The 24971-nt window shown below is 34.4% G+C and overlaps 1 protein-coding gene across 1 annotated transcript in view; it reads right to left on the minus strand.

Moving 5' to 3' along the window:
* Nucleotides 1-22210, minus strand: part of LOC143249484 (uncharacterized) — a 44154-nt gene extending 21944 nt beyond the window's left edge. Inside the window, exons 1-6 of the mRNA XM_076499401.1 lie at nt 22071-22210; nt 17633-17736; nt 15980-16078; nt 15406-15504; nt 13048-13152; nt 4312-4410 (exon numbers count right to left, since the gene is read on the minus strand). Of these exons, the coding sequence (XP_076355516.1) occupies nt 4312-4410; nt 13048-13152; nt 15406-15504; nt 15980-16078; nt 17633-17736; nt 22071-22173 (609 nt within the window). The 5' untranslated portion in view covers nt 22174-22210. The remainder of the gene's footprint in view (nt 1-4311; nt 4411-13047; nt 13153-15405; nt 15505-15979; nt 16079-17632; nt 17737-22070) is intronic.
* Between the last annotated feature and the right edge of the window lie 2761 nt (nt 22211-24971).

The raw sequence follows: 24971 nt of genomic DNA on the forward strand, positions 1-24971 counted from the left end.
GAGGGTCGCGGATTCGAATCCCCGTCGCACCAAACATGCTTTCAGCCGTGGGAGCGTTATAATGTGACGGTCAATCCCACTATTCGTTGGTAAAAGAGTAGCCCAAGAGTTGACGGTGAGTGGTGATGACTAGCTGCCTTCCCTCTAGTCATACACTGCTAAATTGGGGACGGCAAGCCCAGATAGCCCTCGTGTAGCTTTGCACGAAATTCAAAACAAACAAATTCACGCCCTACGATTTGCGATTGTTTTTCTAGCTTAACGTTATTTTCATATTATGTAAAATCAAACTAAAATAATTTAAACCTGTAAAAAATACTTGTATATTATTTCTGCTGCTGTCTCTAGTCCTGCATTTAAAGTCTGGTGGTTAAGGCGCTTGCCTCGTTATCCCAGAGTCACAGGTTGAAATCTACGTCATCGAACGTGCTCGCCCTTTTCAGCCGTAAGAGTGTTATAATGTGACTGTCAATCTCACTCCTCATTGGTAAAAAAGTAGACCAACAGTTGGCGATGGGCAATGTTGACTAGCAGTCTTCCATCTAATCTATTATTGCTAAAGTAATGACCACCAGCGCAGGTAGCCCTCGTAAAATTTAAACCAAACCATTTCTTTTACTCTACTATTTCATTCGACTACACACATTATTGATTCCCGTCTGAGGGCTTATAACGCTAATAATCAGGTTCTGGTACCCATGATGGGGTGTTTCTATTATTTTAGTCAACTATATGTTATAACAAATTCTGAGTGATACTGACTATGAAAACTGAGGTCAGCCGGAATGATGAAACTGCAAAACATATGATGAAAGGAGTAGAAAAATTCATGAGGTACCTGGACTCCAAGAAGAACATATAATTCTGGAAGGGAAATAAGTCGTAACAAGATGTTCTAGATGAGGATTTTGAAGAAGAGAATGAATCCGATAAAGAATTGTTTTTGTTTGTTTTGGAATTTCGCACAAAGCTACTCGAGGGCTATCTGTGCTAGCCGTCCCTAATTTAGCAGTGTAAGACTAGAGGGAAGGCAGCTAGTCATCACCACCCACGCCAACTCTTGGGCTACTCTTTTACCAACGAATAGTGGGATTGACCGTCACATTATAACGCCCCCACGGCTGGGAGGGCGAGCATGTTTGGCGCCCGATAAAGGTGAACACGACCGTATAGAATACCTAGTGGATGATCACAGCAACGAAAGTGGTTTCAAGATAACTTTGCCGTCAAAATTTGAATTTATGACCCCTTGTCCTATTGTTTTGATTGCTAAACATAGAAAAGTTTGATAGTTCTATATTATCAAAATTCTTAATAATGTTAAATACCTCAATCAAATCCCCTCGGACCATTCTCCTGTCCAGAGAAAACAAGTTTAGATAATTTAGTTTTTCCTCATAAGACTATCCCACCATCTCTATATCATTCTAGTGGTTTTTCTCTGAATCTTCTCCAACAATTCAATGTACTTCTTGAAGAAGGAAGCCCAAAACTGTACACAATACTTCAAATGAGGTGTAATAAGTGATCTATACCGTAAAACAGTAATATCTCTTGTCTTGTATTCAGTATTTATACAGATGCTACTCCAAACCCTATTAGCCCTATTGCTAGCCATAATACGATGTTTAGATAACTTATGTTATTTTTCAATCACGGCATCAAGATCTTTTTCTAATCGTCAGTATTTAATGCAGAGATGCCAACTATTTCAAATGACTGAGCGAAATGATTGTAGACAGACCTCTTTCACAGTTTTAGTCCGTTTATATTTGCCAGAAACAAGACATCTGGTAAACAAGGCCTCTCTGTTTTCCAACTTGTGAACGATCGCACTGGCGTTTCTATGCCGCTTAGAAAACGAGAAATACCCATCTACGCGAGCGCTGATTGGCTGACAAGCACTGATGACGTAACTATGGATTCTCCCACGTACCCAGTATAGAGAAGCATCGCACTCAAACTATTGGTAGACGTCGGAAATACAAATATTTTTTATTATTTCAAGCACAAGCATGATTATTACAAGTAGCCATTTGAACTATGTCTTTTATTTATTATCAAAATTTATTTGTATCTCGCTAGAAATTTTCTTTTCACCCCTTTCAAGCCCTGGGAGAACAATTTATCACTTTATTTCATAGGCCTATATAATATATAATAATTTGGGAGTTGCAACAAGTCGTAATATTTATCGGTATCAGCGTATAGTCGTAATGTGTACACCGAATTCGTAATGATTACGCTCAAATCGTAATGGTTGGCATCTCTGTTAATGTACTTCTATTTAAATTATAACAATAATTTCAATTGTGAAAAGTTACATGTATCATCTTACATTTTGATAGTTAAACAACACCTGCCACATATTGGCCCAATGCACAAAATGATCTAAATCTCTCCGTACGTCTGCAGCATTTTTGATACACTTAGCCACCTCAAAAATCCTAATGTCTTCTGCAAACTTTAATATTTTTAGTTATTTCAAAATCAGTATCATTACTAAAAAATCACAAACAGCACAGAGCCCTGAGGCATATTGCTTGTAACAGTGATCCAGTCAGATCTAACTACATTAATTACTGCTATCTGCTTTTTAATATCAAACCAATTTAATAACATTTCTCCCACACCTACAAATTTCAATTTTGTAACAAGTCTTTTGTGAGACACCTTAACAAATGCTCTCTGAAATGAAGACACACCAAATCCACACCATTTCCTTCATGAACTCTCGCAGTAGCATCCTTAAAGAATGCCAGATTTGTTAAACACGATTTTCACTATATAAAACGGCTTTAAGTAACTCTGTAATGCATCTTTACTCACACTTTCTAAAACCTTTCCAACTACTGATGTAAGACTAGTTGGCCTATAATTGCCTGGATGGTATTTAAATATTGACTCACATTAGCCAACTTTCAATCTTATAATACTCTTCCACTACTCAACGACCCATAAAAATATTAACTAGCGGTTCACAACTAATATATTTAAGTTACATTAAAACTCTGAGATAAAAGTTGTCTGGTCCAGGAGACTCATCAATTTTTAGGTTTCCCTTACAATTTCAGAACTTAAAATGGTATATTTTACACCAATACACTACACATTAAGTATTATTGAGGAATAACACTTGAATCCTTATTCATAAAAAAAACCCTGAAAATAACATATAATTTAATAAATGTAGGATTTCGTAATCTTCCAGCATCAGCTCTATACTATCTTTTTTAACAGGTCCAATCCCAATCCGGACATTTTGCTTATCTATCATATACCTAAAGAAATCCTTACTGTTTGATTTAACTCTCTCAGCCAACCTTCTTTCATTTCTTTTTTGCTTTTTCAGTTTCCTTTTTAACCAACTCTCTTAATTTTCTATTGTCCTCGAAGTCATTATTTCCAGTACGTTTCACTTTCTTGAATTTATTATGTTTATCTCTAGTATGTTATCTTAAACCTTAACTCCACTGTAGTTTTTCTCTGTTTTTTTTCTGTTGCACATCAACGTTTACCTAAATGCTTTCCACATCTGATTAAGATCCTCTCCCAAGTATTTTGGCCTAGCGCGTTAAGGCGTGCGCTTCGTAATCTGATGGTCGCGGGTTCGCGCCAAACATGCTCGCCCTCCCAGCCGTGGGGGCGTTATAATGTGCGGTCAATCCCACTATTCGTTGGTAAAAGAGTAGCCCAAGAGTTGGCGGTGGGTGGTGATGACTAGCTGCCTTCCCTCTAGTCTTACACTGCTAAACTAGGGACGGCTAGCACAGATAGCCCTCGAGTAGCTTTGTGCGAAATTCCAAAAACCAACCCAAGTATTTAGTCCAATCTACAGAAGCTAGATCCTGCCTCATTCCATCAAAATTGGTTTTCCTGGAATTTGGAATTAGGGTACTATTCTTTCTCAATTTTATACGTAGTAAAATTCCAAATCTAATAGTATTTTGTTTGTGGTCATGCACAACGGTACTCCAGTATCGAAATTCGATTTTTAGCGCTGCAAGTCCGCAGGCATACTACTGTGACACTGGGGGGCCCTAGCAGTGCAATGGTCGCTTGTACTTGAATGAGCTTAAACTATGTCTATCATATTCGCATTTAGTGTGAATAAAACCTTGATAAAATTATAGTAATTAGTTCCACAATGTGTAAAATGAAAAAATTAGTGTTTTATGCTATTTTTAATTATATTTAGTATAGATATAACGCTACATTGTCTTTACTGTTAATTACAGTATAGACTCTGCACCATTTTCAACACATCTTAATATTTAAAATAATAAGTTCAAACTATATATAAACAAATACCTTGTCTTTAAGACTAACATCTGCTTCATATTGTATGAGTTTCTCCACAATCTCCATATTGTTATTCAAAACAGCTAAATGAAGAGGAGTTTGTCTATTCTGAAACATGATTTAAAACAGGTTAAACGAATTTTAAAACACACTTTCTTCTTAACCTTGAAGAATAAATATTGTAAAAAAGATTAAGACATATTGATAAAATAAATCTCCTACAACATCCGACATGGTTTGGTGGTTAGGGTGTTTGACGTACAATCCTCTCGCTAAACATGGTCGTTCTTTCTTCTGTTGAAGCATTATAATGTGAACGTTCACTCTTTTTATTTGATTAGAGCAACTTAAGAATTGGTTGTAGGTGGTAATTGCTTACTTCTCAGTTGTGTAAGTGTTATTATTAGGTGATTTAATATTTAATTTACTTTTCATAATAAAATACCTAAAGACTTTATTTTAAGAGAATTATTACGACAAATTTGGTTGAAAGACTCTGTACGAGTCGTACGTTTTGTTTGCAGTTGCATTGTTGACGTCACATTACACGAATCTTTGCTATTTTTCTCCGAGTGTGGTTAAATTAGTGCTGTTCGCATAATTTACAAAAAGTTCGAAGCTCCAGTGATCGACATACAAATACAATAGACCAAGCAAACGCAAGTAAACAACTAAAAAGCCAAACTTCAAATGAAGTTCAGTCAGAAAACTAGTTAGTTAAAGTAAATGTGAAGTTAGCCAGCGTGTAAATGATTAACTTTAACGGGTGATTTATAGAGTGTATTACAGGATTTAACAGAGATAAGGGAATAATTTGTCTTGTTAAAGGGTGTTCTAAGTTAATTGAACTCGTCTGTGTGGACTTTGACGGAAAGAAAACAGTTATTTGAGATTCAGAGTAGAACTATGGTAACCCTCGGGGTAGTGTAAGTGAATTATTTACTGATACTATTGTAATAAGATTATAAAAAGTAGTGTATCTTGTCAGTTGAATCAACATAAATGGATTTTTGAAAAGAAATGAGAATTATTTAGAGTTTTAGTTAAACTGTGATTTCCTATACTGTAAAAAATGTTTGTATAAAGTTTGACTTGTTTTGAGCACATTATTTTAAAACAAGTGGATTGTGTGTTGTACGTTTATTGCCGAATTTATCGCTAACAAGACACAGACATCCACTGTAAAAGAATCCTTACCCTGCTGTTACATATTATAATTTATCTCGAATGAGTCTCCAGTTTATCATGTTACGTAAGTTACGTATTACGATTTCAGATAGCCGAAAATTTGAATCTAGAAGTTAATTGAACGTCAATATGTATCAAATTTGACACTTGCTAACAAGACTGATACACACAATTTTATTTCTTAACGCAAATATATTTTAATGTACAAAGAACAATACAATTTATAATAACGGCTATTACAAACAGTTATTATAAATAATGATCTATATACACAGGTTTTACAAACTTACAAACAATAGTGAGTCTTCTGTCTGGTCTGGAACTGAATATTTTATCGACGGTTTACGATAACAATTTAATTCTATGTTGATATCGACACAGTTCACTTAACGGGTAAGCTATCTCTCAGTGCCCACACGTGAGCTTTTCACAGACGAAGATAGTATCCTCGTAAAAATATTAACGTACGAAGGTAGTTCACTGAAGTTAATTCATTTATAATGTTCGAAATCTATAAACGTTCCTGGTCAAATATCTGAAGTTTTCCGATTAATAAGCGTTTATCACAGTTATAGCTTTTTAGATATGTAGTATACTTACTGACCAAACCAACAATATTAAACTCTCTCCGTGTGTTGCGATGGCTACCTTTCATAATCATTAGGCAAGGCCCCGAAAATATAGTTGGCAACAATATAAAACATATGCTGTTGATTCTTATACACGAGAATCTTTTACAACTTTAGAGACAGGCGGGTTTTTCGAAATACACATGTAACGATATGAGTTACATGTATTTCTACATTAATATTAAACTGAAATAAACATCAATATTAAAATAAATACATGATAGTTAGTCCATTACACCATATATACATAAAACCCTGACATTCCCTCTAATATGTCACGTCTATACATGGAACAGCTCGTGCAGATAGTTCTCAAGTACCTTGGCACGAAAATGTTTATTTGTTTGTTGAATTTCGCGCAAAACTACACGCGGGCTATCTGCGCTAACTGTCCCTAATTTTGCAATGTAAGAGTCGAGGGAAGGCAACTAGTTTAGTCATCACAACCTACCGCCAACTCTTGGACTATTCTTACTAATGAATAGGAGGATTGTCCGTCATATTATAACGCCCCCACGGCTGAAAGGGCGAGCATACTTGGTACGACAGGGATTCGAACCCGCGACCCTCGGATTACGAGTCGAGTGCCTTAAGCACCTGGCCATACCGGATGATGGCACGAAAATGCTTTCCTACAAAACAAAGTTTAGTCACTAACTTATTTCATCTAGAAAACAGACAACGTTGGTACATTTTCGTACAGGAAAAGTTATAATTATTTGTTCAGCTATAATCTTCACCAGTGATTATTGAGGCAGAGGATATGTATATATCATAATGTTTATAGCTTTTATTTTTAAGTTTCTTGCTTATACAGTATATAAAAGTTATAACAAACCTAGTGCAACTTAAATATATTCAAAATTAACATAGTTAATTGATTGGTATGAAGGTTGTATAAAATTAAATATATTTATATTACCCTTGACAATTATAATTTATCAATCTACGCAATGTATATTGACTCTATTCGGATAAATTTACAGTTTGATTAGAAAGCAGTTGTTATGTGAATATATTTTCATCCGGCGTTTAATGTTACAGAGAAACTCCGCCAAGAACCTGGATGGACAATCAAAATTTTGGAAAGGGGTCCATATTTACCTTTTTTGTTTAAAATGATTTCAAATGACAATTATATCACAATATACTTTTACAAAAGCGTGTCTGACCATCTGCATTAGTTGCAATTATTACCTTACTTATCAGCATTACTTACAGCTTTCTCTATAATTCTGTAAAAGTATAGTAAGTTATTTTCGGACTTAAGCAAGGGTATTTTTGTTTCGTGTAATATTTGTTTAGGAATTTTTTAAACTTTACTTAGCATAGAAAAGAAAGTCTGGTGTTTGAAAGAACAGACATTTAATTTCTGATGCTTTTAGTTTGTATAATATACATCTATGCATAACAATGTTTCATATTTTATGATTTCGTGACGCCCTGCATTCGTGCCTACCAGCTACGCTATCGTATGTTGTAGTGATATTGTAATAATAGCACACCAGACGGTTCCTTCATGTGGATGTAAAGGCTTATCGAGTCTAAACTCATGTGATAAAATAAACTTAGGGCTTTACATGTTGACTTGTCAAACATTGCCGTTACTTTTTTATTTTAATCCTTAAACTTTGAATTAAACCTATGCTACGAGCTTTACTATTGGCGTAACAAACACATTTGATTATTCTTCTGTTTGATAAGAACAAACTATTCATACAGTAAAACTTCATTTTTAGTTCTTCATATACATGTTCACCATTAGTTTCATCTGTAAATTATTAAGTATGGAACTGAAAAGTTATACATTTCAGTGTGCTCTATTTGTTTTACGTGTATACACACACATATATACTTATTATAATTTATTTCGAACGAGGCTCCGATTTGTTATGTTGCGTATTAATATTCATCCCGGGCCAGTCCCTAATTTATCATCTTACGTATTACGATTTCAGACATTATAATTTTTACTTAGAAGTTAGTTAAGTGTCGATGCGTATCAAATTTATAATATATGCGAGCATGATTCATACACACATTTTTTTCTTAACACAAATATATTTTAATACACAAAAAATAATACAGTTTATAATAACTGTTATTACAAATAACGATTTCTATACAAAAGTTTTATAAACTTACAAACAATACCGAGTCTTCTATCTGGTCCGGAACTGAGTATTTTATCAACGGTTCACGATGAGCGATTTCATTCTATGTTGACACACAGGTACAATTCATATGGCGGGAAGCTAGACAGCTCTATCTTGGATGGCCTTATGTGGCTTATAAGCTGATTTTTCACCAATGAAATTATCTAATGTCCTCTTAGGAATACTAGCATCCAAAGTTAACCCACTGAAGTTAAACGGCTTGTAATGTTTGAAATGTATAAACGTTCCTGGTCACATACCTGCAGTTTTTTGATTAATAAGTGTTTGTCACAGTTATAGCTTCCGAGGTTTATAGTATACTAATTGTAGCAAACCAACAATATTAAACTATCTCTCTGTCTGTTACAATGGCCAACTTGTATATTAATTAGGCGAAGTTTTTCAAAATTTCAGTTGGCGATAATGTTGGCAATTGCTAGTATTTTAGATACACACATTGTACACTGTTGATTCTTGCACTCAAGAATCTTCCACAAATTTAGAGAACAGGCGGGACTTGCGGAATACGCATTCAACACTATAAGTCACATGCATTTCCAAATATATATTTATCTAAAGCAAACATCGACATTAAATATACATTAGTAAATCAGTTACAATACGTGTGTGTGTGTGTGTATGTGTGAAATAAATGACACACACATATAAATATATAGAAACACATTTAATTTTTTTAAACAATGAGGTTGATGTATTTCAACTTTTTAATCTTAACTTTTATGAAGCTAAAACACATTTTGATCGTTATAGTTATTGTAATTTGAACCTCAGAGGAGCGTATTTTACTATATTTCCATTATACTCTCACGAGTATCTATTTCATTACCGTTGTTTCTACGGTTTTGTTTTTTTCACTAGTTAAAACTACCTTTTCAGAACGAGAAATGAAGTAGTGTAGATAGGAAACTTGGCGAACTGGAACAGTTAGTACATATTTACTATTTTCACATGAAAGACTAGCATACGACGATTAGTGGCAGAGCTTCGGTTGGGCACATTTTACTATATCAACTTTGTACCTTGTTCCGTGATCTTGTCTGTATGTCTGTTACAGATGTGTGAGCAAACTCTTCTTCCATCAGTAAACACTTTATTATCTCAGTTTTGTAGCTTGTTCCTTGGTTTATTTGTCTGTTACAGATGTGCCAATACTTCTATTGGATGACCTAATTATTAGGTTTAGATTACATTTCTCGAGATGTAGGGTACGTTATTGTAATAAACACACATATATATAATACGACGACTGGAACTGTTACGTAGACCACGTTACAAACCTTAACTCTTTTCGTTTTAAACCACGTGAATTTTGTTCAACTTGACATTGAAGATAATCCCACTGTAACAGTTTACATATGAAAAGATGAAGAAATATTAGTTTTTTTTGCTTTGTTGTTTTGCCCAAAACTATACAATGATCTGTGTGTGATGTACCCGTAAAGGGTATCGAAACCCGTTTTTAGCGTGATAAGTCTACAGATTTTCCGCTAAGCTACAGAGAGGGAAGGAGAATAGGAACATTAAGAGGACCTCAAAATACAAATTGTAATTATATTAATAAATCACAAGCACCTCAACAAAGTTTTTTTTATTTATAGATGAATACGCATTGGAAGTAATTTCCGACAACTACTTTCAAAATGTAATTTTCTTGCTTTTAAAAAAATAGAGTGTTTAGGTTATTAAATATTTATGAAGAAGAAGAGTTGTTGGTTGTTATTAAGCACAAAACTACACAAAGGCCTAGCTCTCTTTTTAAATACAGTCAACAGAAATACTTGACATTGTTGTTCACAGCTCATTGTACCAGCTCAGTGGCAAGATAATTTGTTTTGAATTCCGCGCAGAGCTACACGAGGGCTATCTGCGCTAGCCGTCCCTAATTTAGCAATGTAAGACTAGAGGAAAGGCAGCTAAACTTACCACCACCCACCGCCAACTCTTGGGCTACTATTTTACCAACGAATAGTGGGATTGACCGTCACATTATAACGCCCCCACTGCTGTAAAGAGCGAGCATGTTTGGTGCGACCGAGATTCGAACCCGCGACCCTCATATTACGAGTCGAACGCCTTAACCCACCTGGCCTTGCGGGGCCCTTTTCATATTGTTAAATAGTGTTTAGTTTGGTTTGCTTTTAATTTCGCGCAAAGCTACACAAGGGCTATCTGCGTTAGCCGTCCCAAATTTAGCAGTGTAAAACTAGAGGGAAGGCAGCTAAACTTACCACCACCCATCGCCAACTCCTGGGCTACTATTTTACAAACGAATAGTGAGATTGACTGTCACATTACAACGCCTCCCCGGCTGAAAAGGAGAGCATGTGATGAGGATTCTAGCGCCCTAACTACCTGGCCAAGCTGGGCCACAACGAATAAACATGTGTATCTTATCATTATTATCATTTTTTAGTTTCACAACTATTTTCAGCTTTTTTTTTTTTTTGTATTTAAGCACAAAGCTACACGAATATTGTGTTTTCTAGCAGTATAAGTCCGCAGACATACTGCTGTGCCACTGAATGGCAATCTACGTAAAGGGCTATCTGTGACATGCTCACTACGGGTATCGAAACTCGGTTTTTAGCGTTATAAGCCTTGGCACTTTAAAGTTTAATTTTTAACCATATTTCTACTATTATCCTTAAATAAAAAGCAGCAATCTTTAGAAACGTACAAGCTTATTTGTTTGTTTTTGTTATTAAGCACAAAACTACATACTGGGCTATCTGAGCTTTGTTCACCACGAGTATCTAAATTCGGTTTTTTAGCACTCTAATCCTTCAGACTTATCGCTAAGCCCCTGTGGGACACATCTACTAGTGAAGAACAATATATCAAAAGTATTTAGTAATGAAATAACAACACCAACGTTCGTTAATCAATTTAAACAAAATTAAATTTTGAAATGCCATTCTTTTAAAGAAAATGAATGAAATAGCGTTTTTTCTTCTTCAGAAATTTGTTTATGTAATTTACCTTCTTTGTTACCCAACGCTGAAATATTTATTGTGTGTCTTTTAAAGTCAGACTATCTTTCGAAAACAAATCCCAATTAATATGACACGTGAACAATATATTTTTACATTATTACGTGATTTTAAGGAGAAACAAATGTCGTAATTTTATCATGAAACGTCAGTTTAGCTTTAAAGAACGCAGTATTTAGCAAATCGTATCATTTCAAAACTTCGGCTTTGCAGTAAATCAATCAAGACAACAACAACAACAAAGTCACACATAGTCCTACTAGACAAAGGAGGCATTTCATTAATATCGCTCACTTACAATGGATATAGAGTCTATAATGGCTTTCAGATGCGATTGGTAATTGAATACAATCGCAAATCTGAAACCATTGACGTATATTTTACTCAACTATATTTTTCATTAAAGTCGATGATATAAATATAACCTAGACCAATATTTTAACTCTGTAAGTAGTTTACTGTTTTAAATGTGTGAGATCTTGAACATTGTCTATCGTATTCCACACGGCTTGATGATACATGCATGGTATTGGTGACTGGATTAAGGTAATAATGGTATTGTTTTTATTTATCACTGGTCTTTTTCATTCAACGCTGTTGTAGCATGTTTTCAAGAATATATATTTATTTAAGATTAAAAAATATATGGGTAACTTCCTCAGCTCAGTAGACGCATAGTGTTTCCTGCTGCTGATGCTAGGTTTAGTATATACAATAAAACTGAAGAAATAAGGTGAGTTGCAAGCGCTCAGTTCAGTGTTCGCTACTGCCCTTGAAGTGGATACACTTTGAACTGTTTTTCCTTTAATGGAGAATATAATGGCGAAATACAGCTAACTCTGAAAGCCATTTTAAAGCAAATTTAACATTTTGGTAGTCAAACTTTGCAAAACCGTGCACACTGAAATTTTCTCTTCATATTCATGCCAGTAAGAACAAAATAATACTCGCACGATGTTATTGGTGGACAAAGATTGAAAGTGCTAAAGAAATTTAAGTTGCTCTTACAACTTTACGTTGTTCTAGAATCAAATGCAAGTAAAGATATTCTAGAGGTACATAATACTTAGGATCAAGCAAAACATTTGTCACGTCTCTCGTGATGACGAGAAACCCACTTGAAGTAAAAATGTATCTCAAGACGGCTGGTATGGATATTAAGACTTATATTAAAGTAGAGAACTGTTTGTTTGTTTGTTTGTTTGTTTTGAATTTCGTGCAAAGCTACACGAGGACTATCTGCGATTGCCATTCCCAATTTAGCAGTGTAAGACTAGAGGGAAGGCAGCTAGTCATCACCACTCACCGCCAACTCTTAGGCTACTATTTTACAAACGAATGGTGAGATTGACCGTAACGATATAACGCCCTCATCGCTGAAAGGACGAGCATGTTTGGTGTGACGGGGTTCGAACCCGCGAATTATGAGTCGAGTGCCTTAACAACCTGGCCATGCCGGGCCTTTAATTTAGAGATACATTTGACATGTATAATTCTGAAAAAGAGTAATACGTATACATATTTTATGCATAGTGAACAAAGTTTGTTAACATAAAATAATACAACACTTGTGTTTCGTTTTTCACCTTCTTTATTTTATTTTGTCTACAAAACTACGTTTTGATTTAGAATTTTAAAATGCATCTTAAATGTTATGACCTTTAACACTTTCCAAATGTTGTACTATAATAATAAACGTCTCAGACATGTGTAAAATGAACTTAACGAAAAGAGTTCATAACATATTTGACCTTTACTTACCCTGTCACTTGAATTGACACTAATGTTTTCTACCGACTCAAGTAAGAAATTAACAACGTCCACGTGATTGTTTTGTACAGCGCAATGAAGGGCAGTAAGTCCCTGCTAATAAAATAAAAATGGACAACATTAAACACCTTTTATAATATAATTAAAATAAATAAAATGTTACACTGTCCGTTATTTAGCTCATGTTAGGTTACAGTAGAAAAAACAATACAAGTCTTACATAAAGTATACAGCGTGCCAATCCAAACTAGATTATAAGATGTTATTCCCTTAAAATTTTTAACATAAAATATGTAACTCATACAAGAATAATATGAAAAATACAACGAAGCATTAATTTCATGGAGCGTTCTATTGGACATTTTCACATTTGTGTTAAGGTATAAGGATATATTGTAAAAATAACATAAGTTGAAGATAGAAACACATTTTGTGGACTAACAAAACTGAACACGACAGAAATATACGTATTTCACGCACAGTTGTACTCAGTCGCTCGCAGTCTACGTGCACATAGTATGAGTGACTTAACAACATAACAACGTATTTAAATAAACAATTTTTGAGATCAAAACAGCGGACCATTGATGTTGTCAAAAACGTGCAGAAAGCGTGTGCGTATGTGTTTAGTACCGCTATAACAATAAATTGTTTTTAATGTATATAATTCTGTGTTTGTGGAATACGATTTGTGTTGTTGTGACGTAAATTTCTCTTTTCACAGTGTAAGCGACATAGAAAATATAAATTATTTAGTGAAATTAGAAAAAAACACACAACAGAAACAGACTAAGAAAATATATATGGGGAACTAGCAAAAATGCCAGGTAACGCCTGGGCTTTAAAAGCAAAGTTATAGAGTGAAGCGTAGGCTATCTCCTTCCACTATAGAACACGAACCGTTCGTTCGATGCCTAGGCATCCCTAACAAGCACAGTCATAAACCTTAGTTTCATTTGGTGTCGTCTTGACATTTGTTGCTACAGATCTATAACTGTATGTTGTTTAACCTCTAATTTTAAGAATCACATAAAGCGAAAACCTCGTCCGATCCAACGCTCGATTAACACAGCTGTTAAACAATATATCATTCCAGTTATTCTACAGGGTGGCCCTAAGTCCCTACCCATCCATATGTTATTATGTTATATTCAATTACGTATGTATTATATATTTGTTTCCTTTTTTTCAGAGAAATATGGCCGATGTTGAGGAAAATATCTCACAAAACATGGCGTCGCATAATATTATGCAGCGAGAATGAGGGACAGCACACAGATACACTGGATACATAAGATATATGGATGGGTAGGGATTTACGGACCACCCTGTACAATGGCTCAAACAAATGTATTATAAATGTTATAATATAGTAGTGAGCATATTACTATTTTACGGTATGATTTTTATTTTTAACAGTCATTTATTTAAGAATCTGAAGATTCTCAGAAACCGAAAATAAAACTTTGTATTTAGTGTTATCCTTAGCGTAATAATAAAATTGTTTTTTTAACATCCAACAATAACCTCTTAACACTGCAACGAAGCATGGTATATATATTTAAATTACTTGATGAATGCTTGATAACTTTCACTTGCGCATGTGCGAGTGGAATATTAATATTTAACTTCGCTGCACGTTGAGCTTCTATCAGCAAACGTTTGAACGGCAAAAGTACTAAATTTAATTTTACAACATACCATACATAATTCTATCTCTATTGAACTGGGATATTAAAATAGGCTATTAATTTCCGCAGTTACTCAAGTTAAGTAAGGTTTTGTGTTACCAAGAAAAAAACAAATAGATAATAAAAGTAAGAGAAAAGAAAGAAGTCAAATGAGACGGTGTTTTGTTACTTTAGAATATTTCGATGTAATTTTTTTTTCATTCTGTTAATTTTGCTTTGAAAATCAGAAATGTTTTCCCTTCCTTCCCCTGTGTGAATAAGCTGTGAATACTTTGGCTAATTTTAACTAAAATATTTGATAATTGTTTATTCGGATAGTTATGTAATGACGCATCACACTAACTGATAATAATGGTATAGGCTTAGTGTTGTGATTAATGACTAGACAAATTGTCTTCTTTCGTCAGTTTTAATGTTATACAGTTTACCAACTAAAAAGAATTTTTTAGCACGGTAATCAGAACTAACTTCAGAACTAACTTCAGAAAAACAATACTAGCAAAAAAATCAGGAAAAAGTAAATTTAAAAAAACGCCAAACAAAGCAAAACTGTCAACATTTTGGCCAAGAGACTTTCATTGAAAGTTAATAAATACTAAAAGAGCTCATAGTAATTTTTATTATTCTTTTTTTTTTCACGAAATAAAGCCAGAGTTACCTTATTTGTTCGTCTGCAATTGCATCCATTCTCCACTAACATTTGCACTGCTCCCTTGTGTCCAAACCATGCAGCTAGTAAAAGTGGCTTCATTCCATACTAAAAAAAGTAATATATTTCTATATTCGCATTAGTATAAAAAGTAACTTTGAAGTTTGAGAACAGAAACAAAAGAGGCTTCACTATTAAAATCTGTTATTTTAAGACTAGCGATAACAATTTAGTAGTATTATGTGATGATATTACATCGAAATAAGACTGATAATTCATTGAATTTCTGTTTTGGAATTTTGATATTTAGCGAAAAGCCTCTTCGACAGTGAAGTACCACAAAGAAAGTGTAGTTGAAATACTATATCATATACAGTCTCACTTGAAACTCGTAGTGGGCAGCTAATAACAAATAGGTGATTCAAACTATTATCAGTACTGTAATGCAATATCACAAACACATATTAATATGTAATACCAACTATGCCAGGTAAGTTAAGGCGTTCTACATCCTAATGACGAATATATGCTTTTTCTAATGCGTTAGACGTTATTAACTACTAAATTAATCCATTCAACTAACCTTATCGCTGGATTCTATGTCACATTTGGCCATTATAAGCATGGCCAGGATGTCTAAATGACCACGAGAAGCTGCCCAATGGATGGGAGCTCTGTCCATCTACAGAAGATAAAAAATGGCTCAATTATGACATCGTGTGAAATATTATTTCAATTCGTGTGATGATATTACCAGATAAAAGGGATTTGCTTACGTTTCTTGAAATCAAATTATAGTATTAACTATTCACAATGAATAAAGGTGTAGTTTTCATCATTATACATAATTAAATAAAATGTAAATTCAAAATTCGTTCAATCACATTTTCTAAAGTTAGGATGAGATACATGATATGAATATGTTTTGTTTTGAATTTCGCGCTAAACTACACGAGGGCTATTTGGGCTTGCCGTCCCCAATTTAGCAGTGTAAGACTAGAGGGAAGGCAGCTAGTCATCACCACTCACCGCCAACTCTTAGGCTACGCTTTTACCAACGAATAGTGGGAATGACTGTCACGTTATAATGCCCCCACGGCTGAAAGGGCGAGCATGTTTGGTGTGACGGGAATTCGAACCCGTGATCCTCAGATTACGAGTCGAACGCCTTAACCCGCCTGGCCATGCCGGGCCATATCATGAGGAATTAGCACAAACGTGGCTGTAAAATACATTTCAAGGAAACTAGTGCTAACTTATATCGTACATGTCATCGTAAAACTAATAATAAAATGTTTTTTTTAAAAAGTAACAAGTCGCAGTTGATCGCATAGGTTATAAACTATCACAACAATAATTCAAATATTTATGGTAAGAATTTAGTCAACTTTTTAAAAACAAAACATACATACGTTTACGAAAAATATATTTGGAAAACTTGCTAATGGTAGATTGCAGGGACCTTGTCTACACAAACTTTCAGCAAGAATGCCATTTCAGGGCGGATATTTGTTATTAAATCTTAATCTTTTTTAAAAACGTTTTAATTAGATTTTTTCTTTTACTTCGCGAAAGCAGTTTCACATTTTTAAGGTTACCTCATTCTGATTAATAAAACTATGATTACAAAGTTCCAAGTATGTTGGGTGTGACCAACATCTTTAAAAAAAATAGAATTACAAAGGAAACAATTACAATTTGATCGCTAATCTATTTAAAACTCAACAATACTGTATACTATTTAAATTATAAATGAAATTATATTACAGAGAAATTAGTTTAAAATTAGGAAGTGTTGGAACTTGGATTAATTCTAGAGTAAATAATTACCTAAATATACCCAATGAGGTTGACTTACATTATAAAATCAGGCGTTCTACCTACTTTAAGATCTTATAATTTTTCTTTTTAATAACTTTATTAGTCTTTCACTTTTCGCACCCACGACCAGCAATTATTATGAAAAATAAGAGCGAAATTAATTTCCTGCTTAGAAGGATAGTATTTAACGGCGCCTTGAAAGACGAGTTGGTTCCATTTTTGTGTCAATTGTAGGTTTAGCAATCGTGAACACTACAATAACGAACAAATTGTAGAGAAGTGGCAGAATTTTGTTAACGATTTATAGCGCCACTGAAATTTGGTCTAAAACTTTTAATGTAAGGTGCTTTAGTTCCTCTATTCAAAATTAAATAATCTATAAATAGATCACCACTATAAAAGTCCCAGTACTTACGTGACTGCGGCTGTTAACGTCAACTTTAGCGTCGATTAACTTTTTTGCTGTAGAAATGTCATTTGTAATGGCAGCTTCGTGAAGTAAAAGTTCCCGTTTGATTTCTGTTTGAAACATAACCTTTCAGATAATTTGGGCAACATTACAAATATGAATAAAATGCAATATTTAATGTCGATGACGTATTCATAAAAATTATGTTTTCAATTCAAACTTATGTTTGTTATTCTACTAGGCTTAACAGCTATTAAATTGAAAATTTTCGTATATTCATTTGTCACACAAATGTAGATTAAATAAAGGTATTCTTTATTCCTATTTATTGATTTTAGTTCAAGTTAACATTTACTGAATGAAATCAATTATAAGAACTCTCAGAAACACACAAGACTGTGATTTAAGATAATCACAAGTTTTGTATTTCATGTTTACTTAAATGCATTGTTTTGAAATTCCGCACAAAGCTACTCGAGGGCTATCTGTGCTAGCCGTCCATAATTTAGCAGTGTACGAAAGCAGCTAGTCACCACCACCCACCGCCAACTCTTGGGCTACTATTGTACCAACGAATAGTGGGATTGACCGTCATATTATACGCCCCCACGGCTGGGAGAGCGAGCATGTTTAGCGCGACGCGGGCACGAACCCGCGACCCTCGGATTACGAGTCGCACGCCTTACGCACTTGGCCATACCAGGCCTTACTTAAATGCACTAAACATGACTATATAAAGCAAATTCTCTCATTGTTCAGTGGAATGTCTTTTATAACATACAACATGTTTCATGAACATCCACTAATGTTGTTTCTAAAAATTTAAAACTGTAGTAATTTTTAACAAACCTCGGTGGCTAAGCAATGATAAAGACAGCGATTTTATTTTACTTTAAACAAAAGTAACACATACACACACACATATTGATCTATAGTTTCTTCTGTGCGTTTTCTTACTTTATTGTTAAAGAAAGTGTAATATCGGAATTGGAACAACAAAAAAGATCGATTAAATTTCTTTAATTTTTGATTCAGAAGAAAGTGAGGTCTATACTGAAGCAACTGAAACCAGCCTTAGAACAAAACAGCAATAAAAGTTTGTACATTTTTATGAAATAAAATTTATCATTAAATAACAGTCCAAATCCATTTTTATGAGGAAACCACTTAGATAAAAAAAAGAGATATTCTAATTATATTAACATGTGGAAATAATGAAGAACTAAAAATGATTATTTTTTTATCAAGAATTAACAAGAATAGGATAAGACATAAATGCTATTTAAAAAATTAAGTGAGAGAAAAGAAAAACAGCTTTTCAAATAAATGTGCTTTTTGTGTTACCTCTTTTTTTAATAAACGAAAGAGTGGATTAAGTAACGAGATGAAAAACACGGATAGCATCAAAATGATATATATGTTGTATCAATTACCTATTCTTTTCATTAATAAAAATAGATTAAAACGTTTACTTTTATTTAATGCACAATTGATTCTTCTAATCGCTCTTACCCCCCAAAAATCATTTGTAACTCTTGAAGGAAGCGCACCTCACTCTTTGGGAAGCACTGGTCCAACCAATGCAACTTTTGTATGTCTTAAGTTTGTTTATTTAACGAAAAACTACAAAATTAGGTTTATGCGGATGTCTATTTGAGATATTTATGTGGCGGGATGAGTCTTATGCAATTCCAGAGACAGAAAGTTCTTGGATTTTTGTAAAGTGAAAATGCAATAATATGTGGCCTTACTGTAGTTTTAAATAATATGAAGTAAACGCATAAGATCCCGCAGTAACTCAGAGGCATGTCTGTGGACTTAAAGATAGCCTATTGTGCTTAAATCCAATTAAGCGAAACAAACCAAAAACATAAAACTGGTATTTCCTTGGCGGTGACCCGCCATGGCCAAGCGTGTTAAGGCGTGCGACTCGTAATCTGAGGGTCGCGGGTTCGCATCCCGGTCGCGCCAAACATGCTCACCCTTTCAGCCGTGGGGTGTTATAATGTTACGGTCAATCCCACTATTCGTTGGTAAAAGAGTAGCCCAAGAGTTGGCGGTGGGTGGTGATGACTAGCTGCCTTCCCTCTAGTCTTACACTGCTAAATTAGGGACGGCTAGCACAAATAGCCCTCGAGTAGCTTTGTGCGAAATTCAAAAACAAACAAACAATCCTTGGCCGTTTTTCTGATCTTCTTGAGTGGGAGTAAACGCTGTTCCTGCCATGGGCGTCCGCAACAATTTTTCAGGTTTAAAGTATTGTGAAATGAATAATAATTCGTATACGTATGCTAAAAGAACAAATAAATAGTTATGTTTTTCTATTTCCAAAGCAAATGCTTCATTGCACCACCCTTATTCCGAACGCCGGGATTGAAATATTAATTTATATGTTACAAACTGTCAAGCATGATACTGGATCACATAAGAATGTGTTCTTAAAGTGAATGCAAATATTAGGGTCAAACTGCAGATTACATTTTTTCAAAGTGAAAGTAATGAATAGGCTAAATAAAACAACATTTCTTTCTTAGTTTAAAAACAAAACATATAGGTAGATTGAGAGCGGCAGCACTGTTGTTTCCAAAAGCAAAGAGTGGAGTAAATGAAAAAGCCTTATTTTCAAAGTGAAAATAATAATAATAATTTAATGTAATGATATCCTTACTGTCAAAATGAATGCAAAGAGTAGATTATCAGAGATAGCGTGTTTTTTGTGTGTTTTTTAATGTAAAATTTAGGATACATTAAAAGTTATAGCATTTGTATTTTCAAAGTGAAGGCTTGGAGTCTCTGCATTCCTGTTTCCAGTCTTGATTAATAAGTTTAAGAACAGAACAACGATACATTTTTTTAATTTCACAGCGTAAAATATAAGGAGTCGAAAATATTTCTATTGCAACCTGCACTGTATAGTTAAGTCAACCATAAAACGTGACTATTGAATACCCAATTGTATAATTTAACACAGTGATTAAACACTTTTTGGTCAATATAACAGCATTCTACGATCATTATTTATCATTACAAGTAATAATCAATGAACGAGTTTATGTAACTCAAGTATAATAATTATTAATAATTAAGTTATATCTAGTGTAATTTGTATTTTGTCATGTTTGCTGCCAGGTTATTGATAGCTGTAGAAGTCCAATTATATAAAATTAGAAATCAAAGGAACTTAATGATAAGGAAGAGTCATTACAAACTCTTCATCCTTACAACATTCCTGAGAGCAATAAGAATTTCATTTTTTCATTCAAAACATTCGAATTTGGAGATTAAAATATCTCTGAAATATAAACATAACGATTTTACAAATGTACTTCTCATAATCTTCCTACTTTATATACGGTCGTTAAAACTCTGTAGTCTACTTTTCTATGCAAATCAAATGTGTTTCTGTTTCGTTGGGAAGAACAGTTCTGATTTTTAATAAACTAATGTAACCATTATTCATACCTGTTCAAATTTAAACTATTTACATGCTGTATTAAAGTATATCAAGTAATACTCAGGCGTACAAACTTGTTGGTAGAATTCCTCGGTGAGAAAAGGTAGATTTATGTCCAGTGCAACTGCTTGAGCTAAACCAGTTAGGAAGACTTGTTTGTTTATTTTGGAATTAAGCACAAGTTACACAAGGAGCTATCTGTGCTTTGCCCACTAAGGGTATCGAAACCCGGTTTATAGCGATGTGAGTCAGCAGACATGCCACTGGGAAGCACTTGGGAAGAATAGAGTGAATTTTGTCAAACAGAAGTTTTAGAGTTCACAACTTATCTTAACGTTATGTTACCACGCGCTCACAAACCATTTCATAATCAGCTTATTTTAAGTAATATAAAGTAAATATTACTATTGATCGAAAGTGAGTCACAGAGGCGGCCTGATAAGTTACTGGTTTATAACATGATTCACTTACTTGCTCACGTAGTTTCTATGTTAGTCACGAAAAACCAACATTCAAACATTTTAATAACACTTTTAGCAACAAAAGCATTATACAAACATTAAAATCGTTAAGCTTTACATAAATAACTAAGCCAGACGTGGTTGGAGGTTAGTATACTGAATTAGGAATCTCAGTATCCATGGTTCATGTTCTGTCGCCACAAAATCGCACTCTGCTCATTGACTCCATAGGTATGTGATAAAAGTGATGGTCAAATACTGTTACTCAATTGAATTATTGAATTGGCAGTTAGCGCCGTTCATTAACTGCCATCATTCTTGTCTAATAGTTCAAAATTAAATAAGACTAGCGCAGATGACTCTTGTATAGCTTTGTGCAAACATATATGAACAAAACCTACTAACATAGATTTCATTATCGCAACAAGTAGTAGCCCGCCAATCAGATATGAGTTTACTGGAACAACATAAAAGTTAGCTTTCGAAACGTATGCACGACTATTTAAAACATTTAGCTTTCCCTCCCTACCTTTAGATGACTGACTAAGTTGAAGCGACAACATATCAATTTCTACAGTCTGATCAGCAGAAAAAGGTGACCAGTCCAAGCTTCTTGTGTGTGGAATGTCCATATCTTGACAAAGCGCGCTTTACATTTGTGAATTTCGCGTACGATGTCGTCTGCTGTTCTCGCTATGAACAATCGATTTGGACTGAATAATACGGCGGAGGTTCACAATAACGTAAAATGGCTTACTCGATGTAAAAAGTTGTTCTGTATGAATTATTTCTCTTTGATGGAAGTTATACGCATAAAAATAGAACCAGACAGACAATGAAGACTTTATGTTAAATTTTTAAAGCACAGAAAAGAGAGAGAAGTTTTATGCTTTGTTTATGTTTTATTTTATTTTAAAATTAGAAATTATTTTGCAGTAATTCTAAGCACTGGCAGATTCCCGTTAATGATATTTCTTGAATGATTTAAGAGTAATATCTTTCGGAAACAAATAACAGATAAAACGGTGTAGTTTAAATACGAATATAAATTACCATAAACTTGTTAACTACTAATAACAAGTTATAAAGGAGATACTTGGAGGCATGGAAGTAAGTTAATGGCTCATTTAAGAAACATTCACATAAGTAGAATGTGCGAAACATTTACTTTAAAGAAGTATAAGTAACTATATATTTTTTAATATTTATGAGCCTGACTTTTAGAGTCTATTTATCAACCATATAGTGTCATTGTGTTAGTTTTTACATATCTTACTTTTATCACTTTTGTTCTGAGGTGAGATGGTTATGCACACCTTCCCTGTTTAAACTTCTGTCTTCTTGGACGTGCATAACCTATTTAACGTATTCAGAATGACAATCTGACGGTTCATGGTTCGTAGCCTGTTGCAGAAACGCGCTACGCATTTCGGGACTTCGAGTGTGCTATTAATGTGACATTAAATTCCTCCTATTCGATAAGACAATAGTAGTCTAAACGTTACCCGCGTGTGGTGTTGAGTTCCTTCTGGCCAATTCAATATTAGGAAAGGCTATGTGCAGAATTTTGTGAAATTTTGGATCAAACAAACCTATCTTCCTATATTATATAGAATCGGATACTTGTAATTTCTGAATTAGTGTGGAATGAATCTTCAAGCAAGTTCTATTGCACATGCCATTTAAGATTTACTTTCGGTTGTGGTCCGGCATAGCGAGGTGAGTTAAGGCGTTCGACTCGTAATCCGAAGGTTGCGGGTTCTAATCCCCGTCGTACCAAACATGCTCGCCCTTTTAGTCGTGGAGGCGTTATAATGTGATGGTCAATTCCACTATTCGTTGGTAAAAGAATAGCACAAGAGTTAGCGGTGGGTGGTGCGCGAAATTAAACACAAACAAACAATACTTTCAGTCGCATAATAACAAACGACTAACGCAAAGATAAATATCTTGTGCAAACACTCTTTCATTTGATACTCAGAAGCATAAAATTTTGAAATACATTAGCACATACATATACATTAGCATTAAAACCATTGTAAAATATCTTAAACATATTATAGATGCATGAATTAGTTTCTCATTAAGTTATTATTCAACCTAATTAGGTTTCGAAAGACAGTACCCAATAATGAGTTATAAATTAATTGATAATTTTAATGTTATGTACACAAATTATTACTTCTGAGGTTCTCCACCTCGTGAGTTGTTAGAAGACCATTAAGCGGCGGAAGTAAACAAATACGACTTTGACCACATTTCGGTAAGTCGTGTGTATTTAATGACGTGCCGAGGGCATTGCTTGATATATATCTCATTCATATGTCATCAACACCAGAGAACGTGTTGCTAAGTCACATTGGTAGTTGGTATAATATGATTATGTCAACAAGAATAGGGGTATGCTGCTTTGGGTTTGGTTTTTGAATTTTGCGCAAAACTACACGAGTGCTATCCGCCCCTAATTTAGCAGTGTAACATTAGAGGGAAGGCAGCTATTCATCACCACCCACCGCCATCTCTTGAGCTACCCTTTTACCAGTGAAAAGTGGGATTGACCATCACATTATAATGCCCCCACGGCTAAAAGAGCGAGCATGTTTGGCGCGACGGAATTTGAACCCTCGACTTGTAGATTACGAGTCGCACGCCTTAACCCACCTGGCCATGCCGGGCCGCTTATAATTAATGATAATGGAAACTTTCTGGGCTTCTGTAGAGAAAGACGACCTTATCCAACCTTTGAAAATCTGAAGAAGAAACAAAATGTGTAAAATAACAGTGAGAATAATAAAAAGTTCTTGTCAACATATTTCAATTTATTGTTTCTCATGATAACAAACAAGCAAATACGTATCTTTTCTTTCAAATTTAATAAATATAACATATTTACTTCAATCAATATAGAAAATTCTTTACAATTAGACAGTTAAAAGTGCTATAGAAATCTTAGAAAAGCTCTGCATGGACCATCACGTGCAGCTTAAACCTTCACCACCGGAGGGTTTGGTTTGTTTTGAATTTTGCGCAAAGCTATTCGAGGGTTATCTGCGCCATCCGTCCCAAACTTAGCAGAGTAAGACTAGAGGGAAGGCAGCTAGTCATCACCACCCACAGTCAACTCTTGGGCTACTCTTTTACCAACTAATAGTGGGATTAACCGTTACATTATAACGCCCCCACGGCTGAAAGGGCGAGCATGTTTGGTATGACGGAGATCAGAACCCGCAACCCTCGACTTGTAATCCGAGGGTTCATTCAATGATAGACAGTAAGTAAAGGCGTATATTAACAGGGTTTCCACAGACCAGACTAGACACTTAGGTTTTGGGCTGTATGGCAGACCTTAATACTGGGTGTGTAACCGCATTCTGGAATGAATTTAAACCTTATTTTTAGCATTTTAAGGTAGAAGTAAACTTCCACACAA

Source organism: Tachypleus tridentatus, chromosome 4 (assembly GCF_004210375.1).
Source record: "Tachypleus tridentatus isolate NWPU-2018 chromosome 4, ASM421037v1, whole genome shotgun sequence".
Classification (NCBI taxonomy): Eukaryota; Metazoa; Arthropoda; class Merostomata; order Xiphosura; family Limulidae; genus Tachypleus; species Tachypleus tridentatus.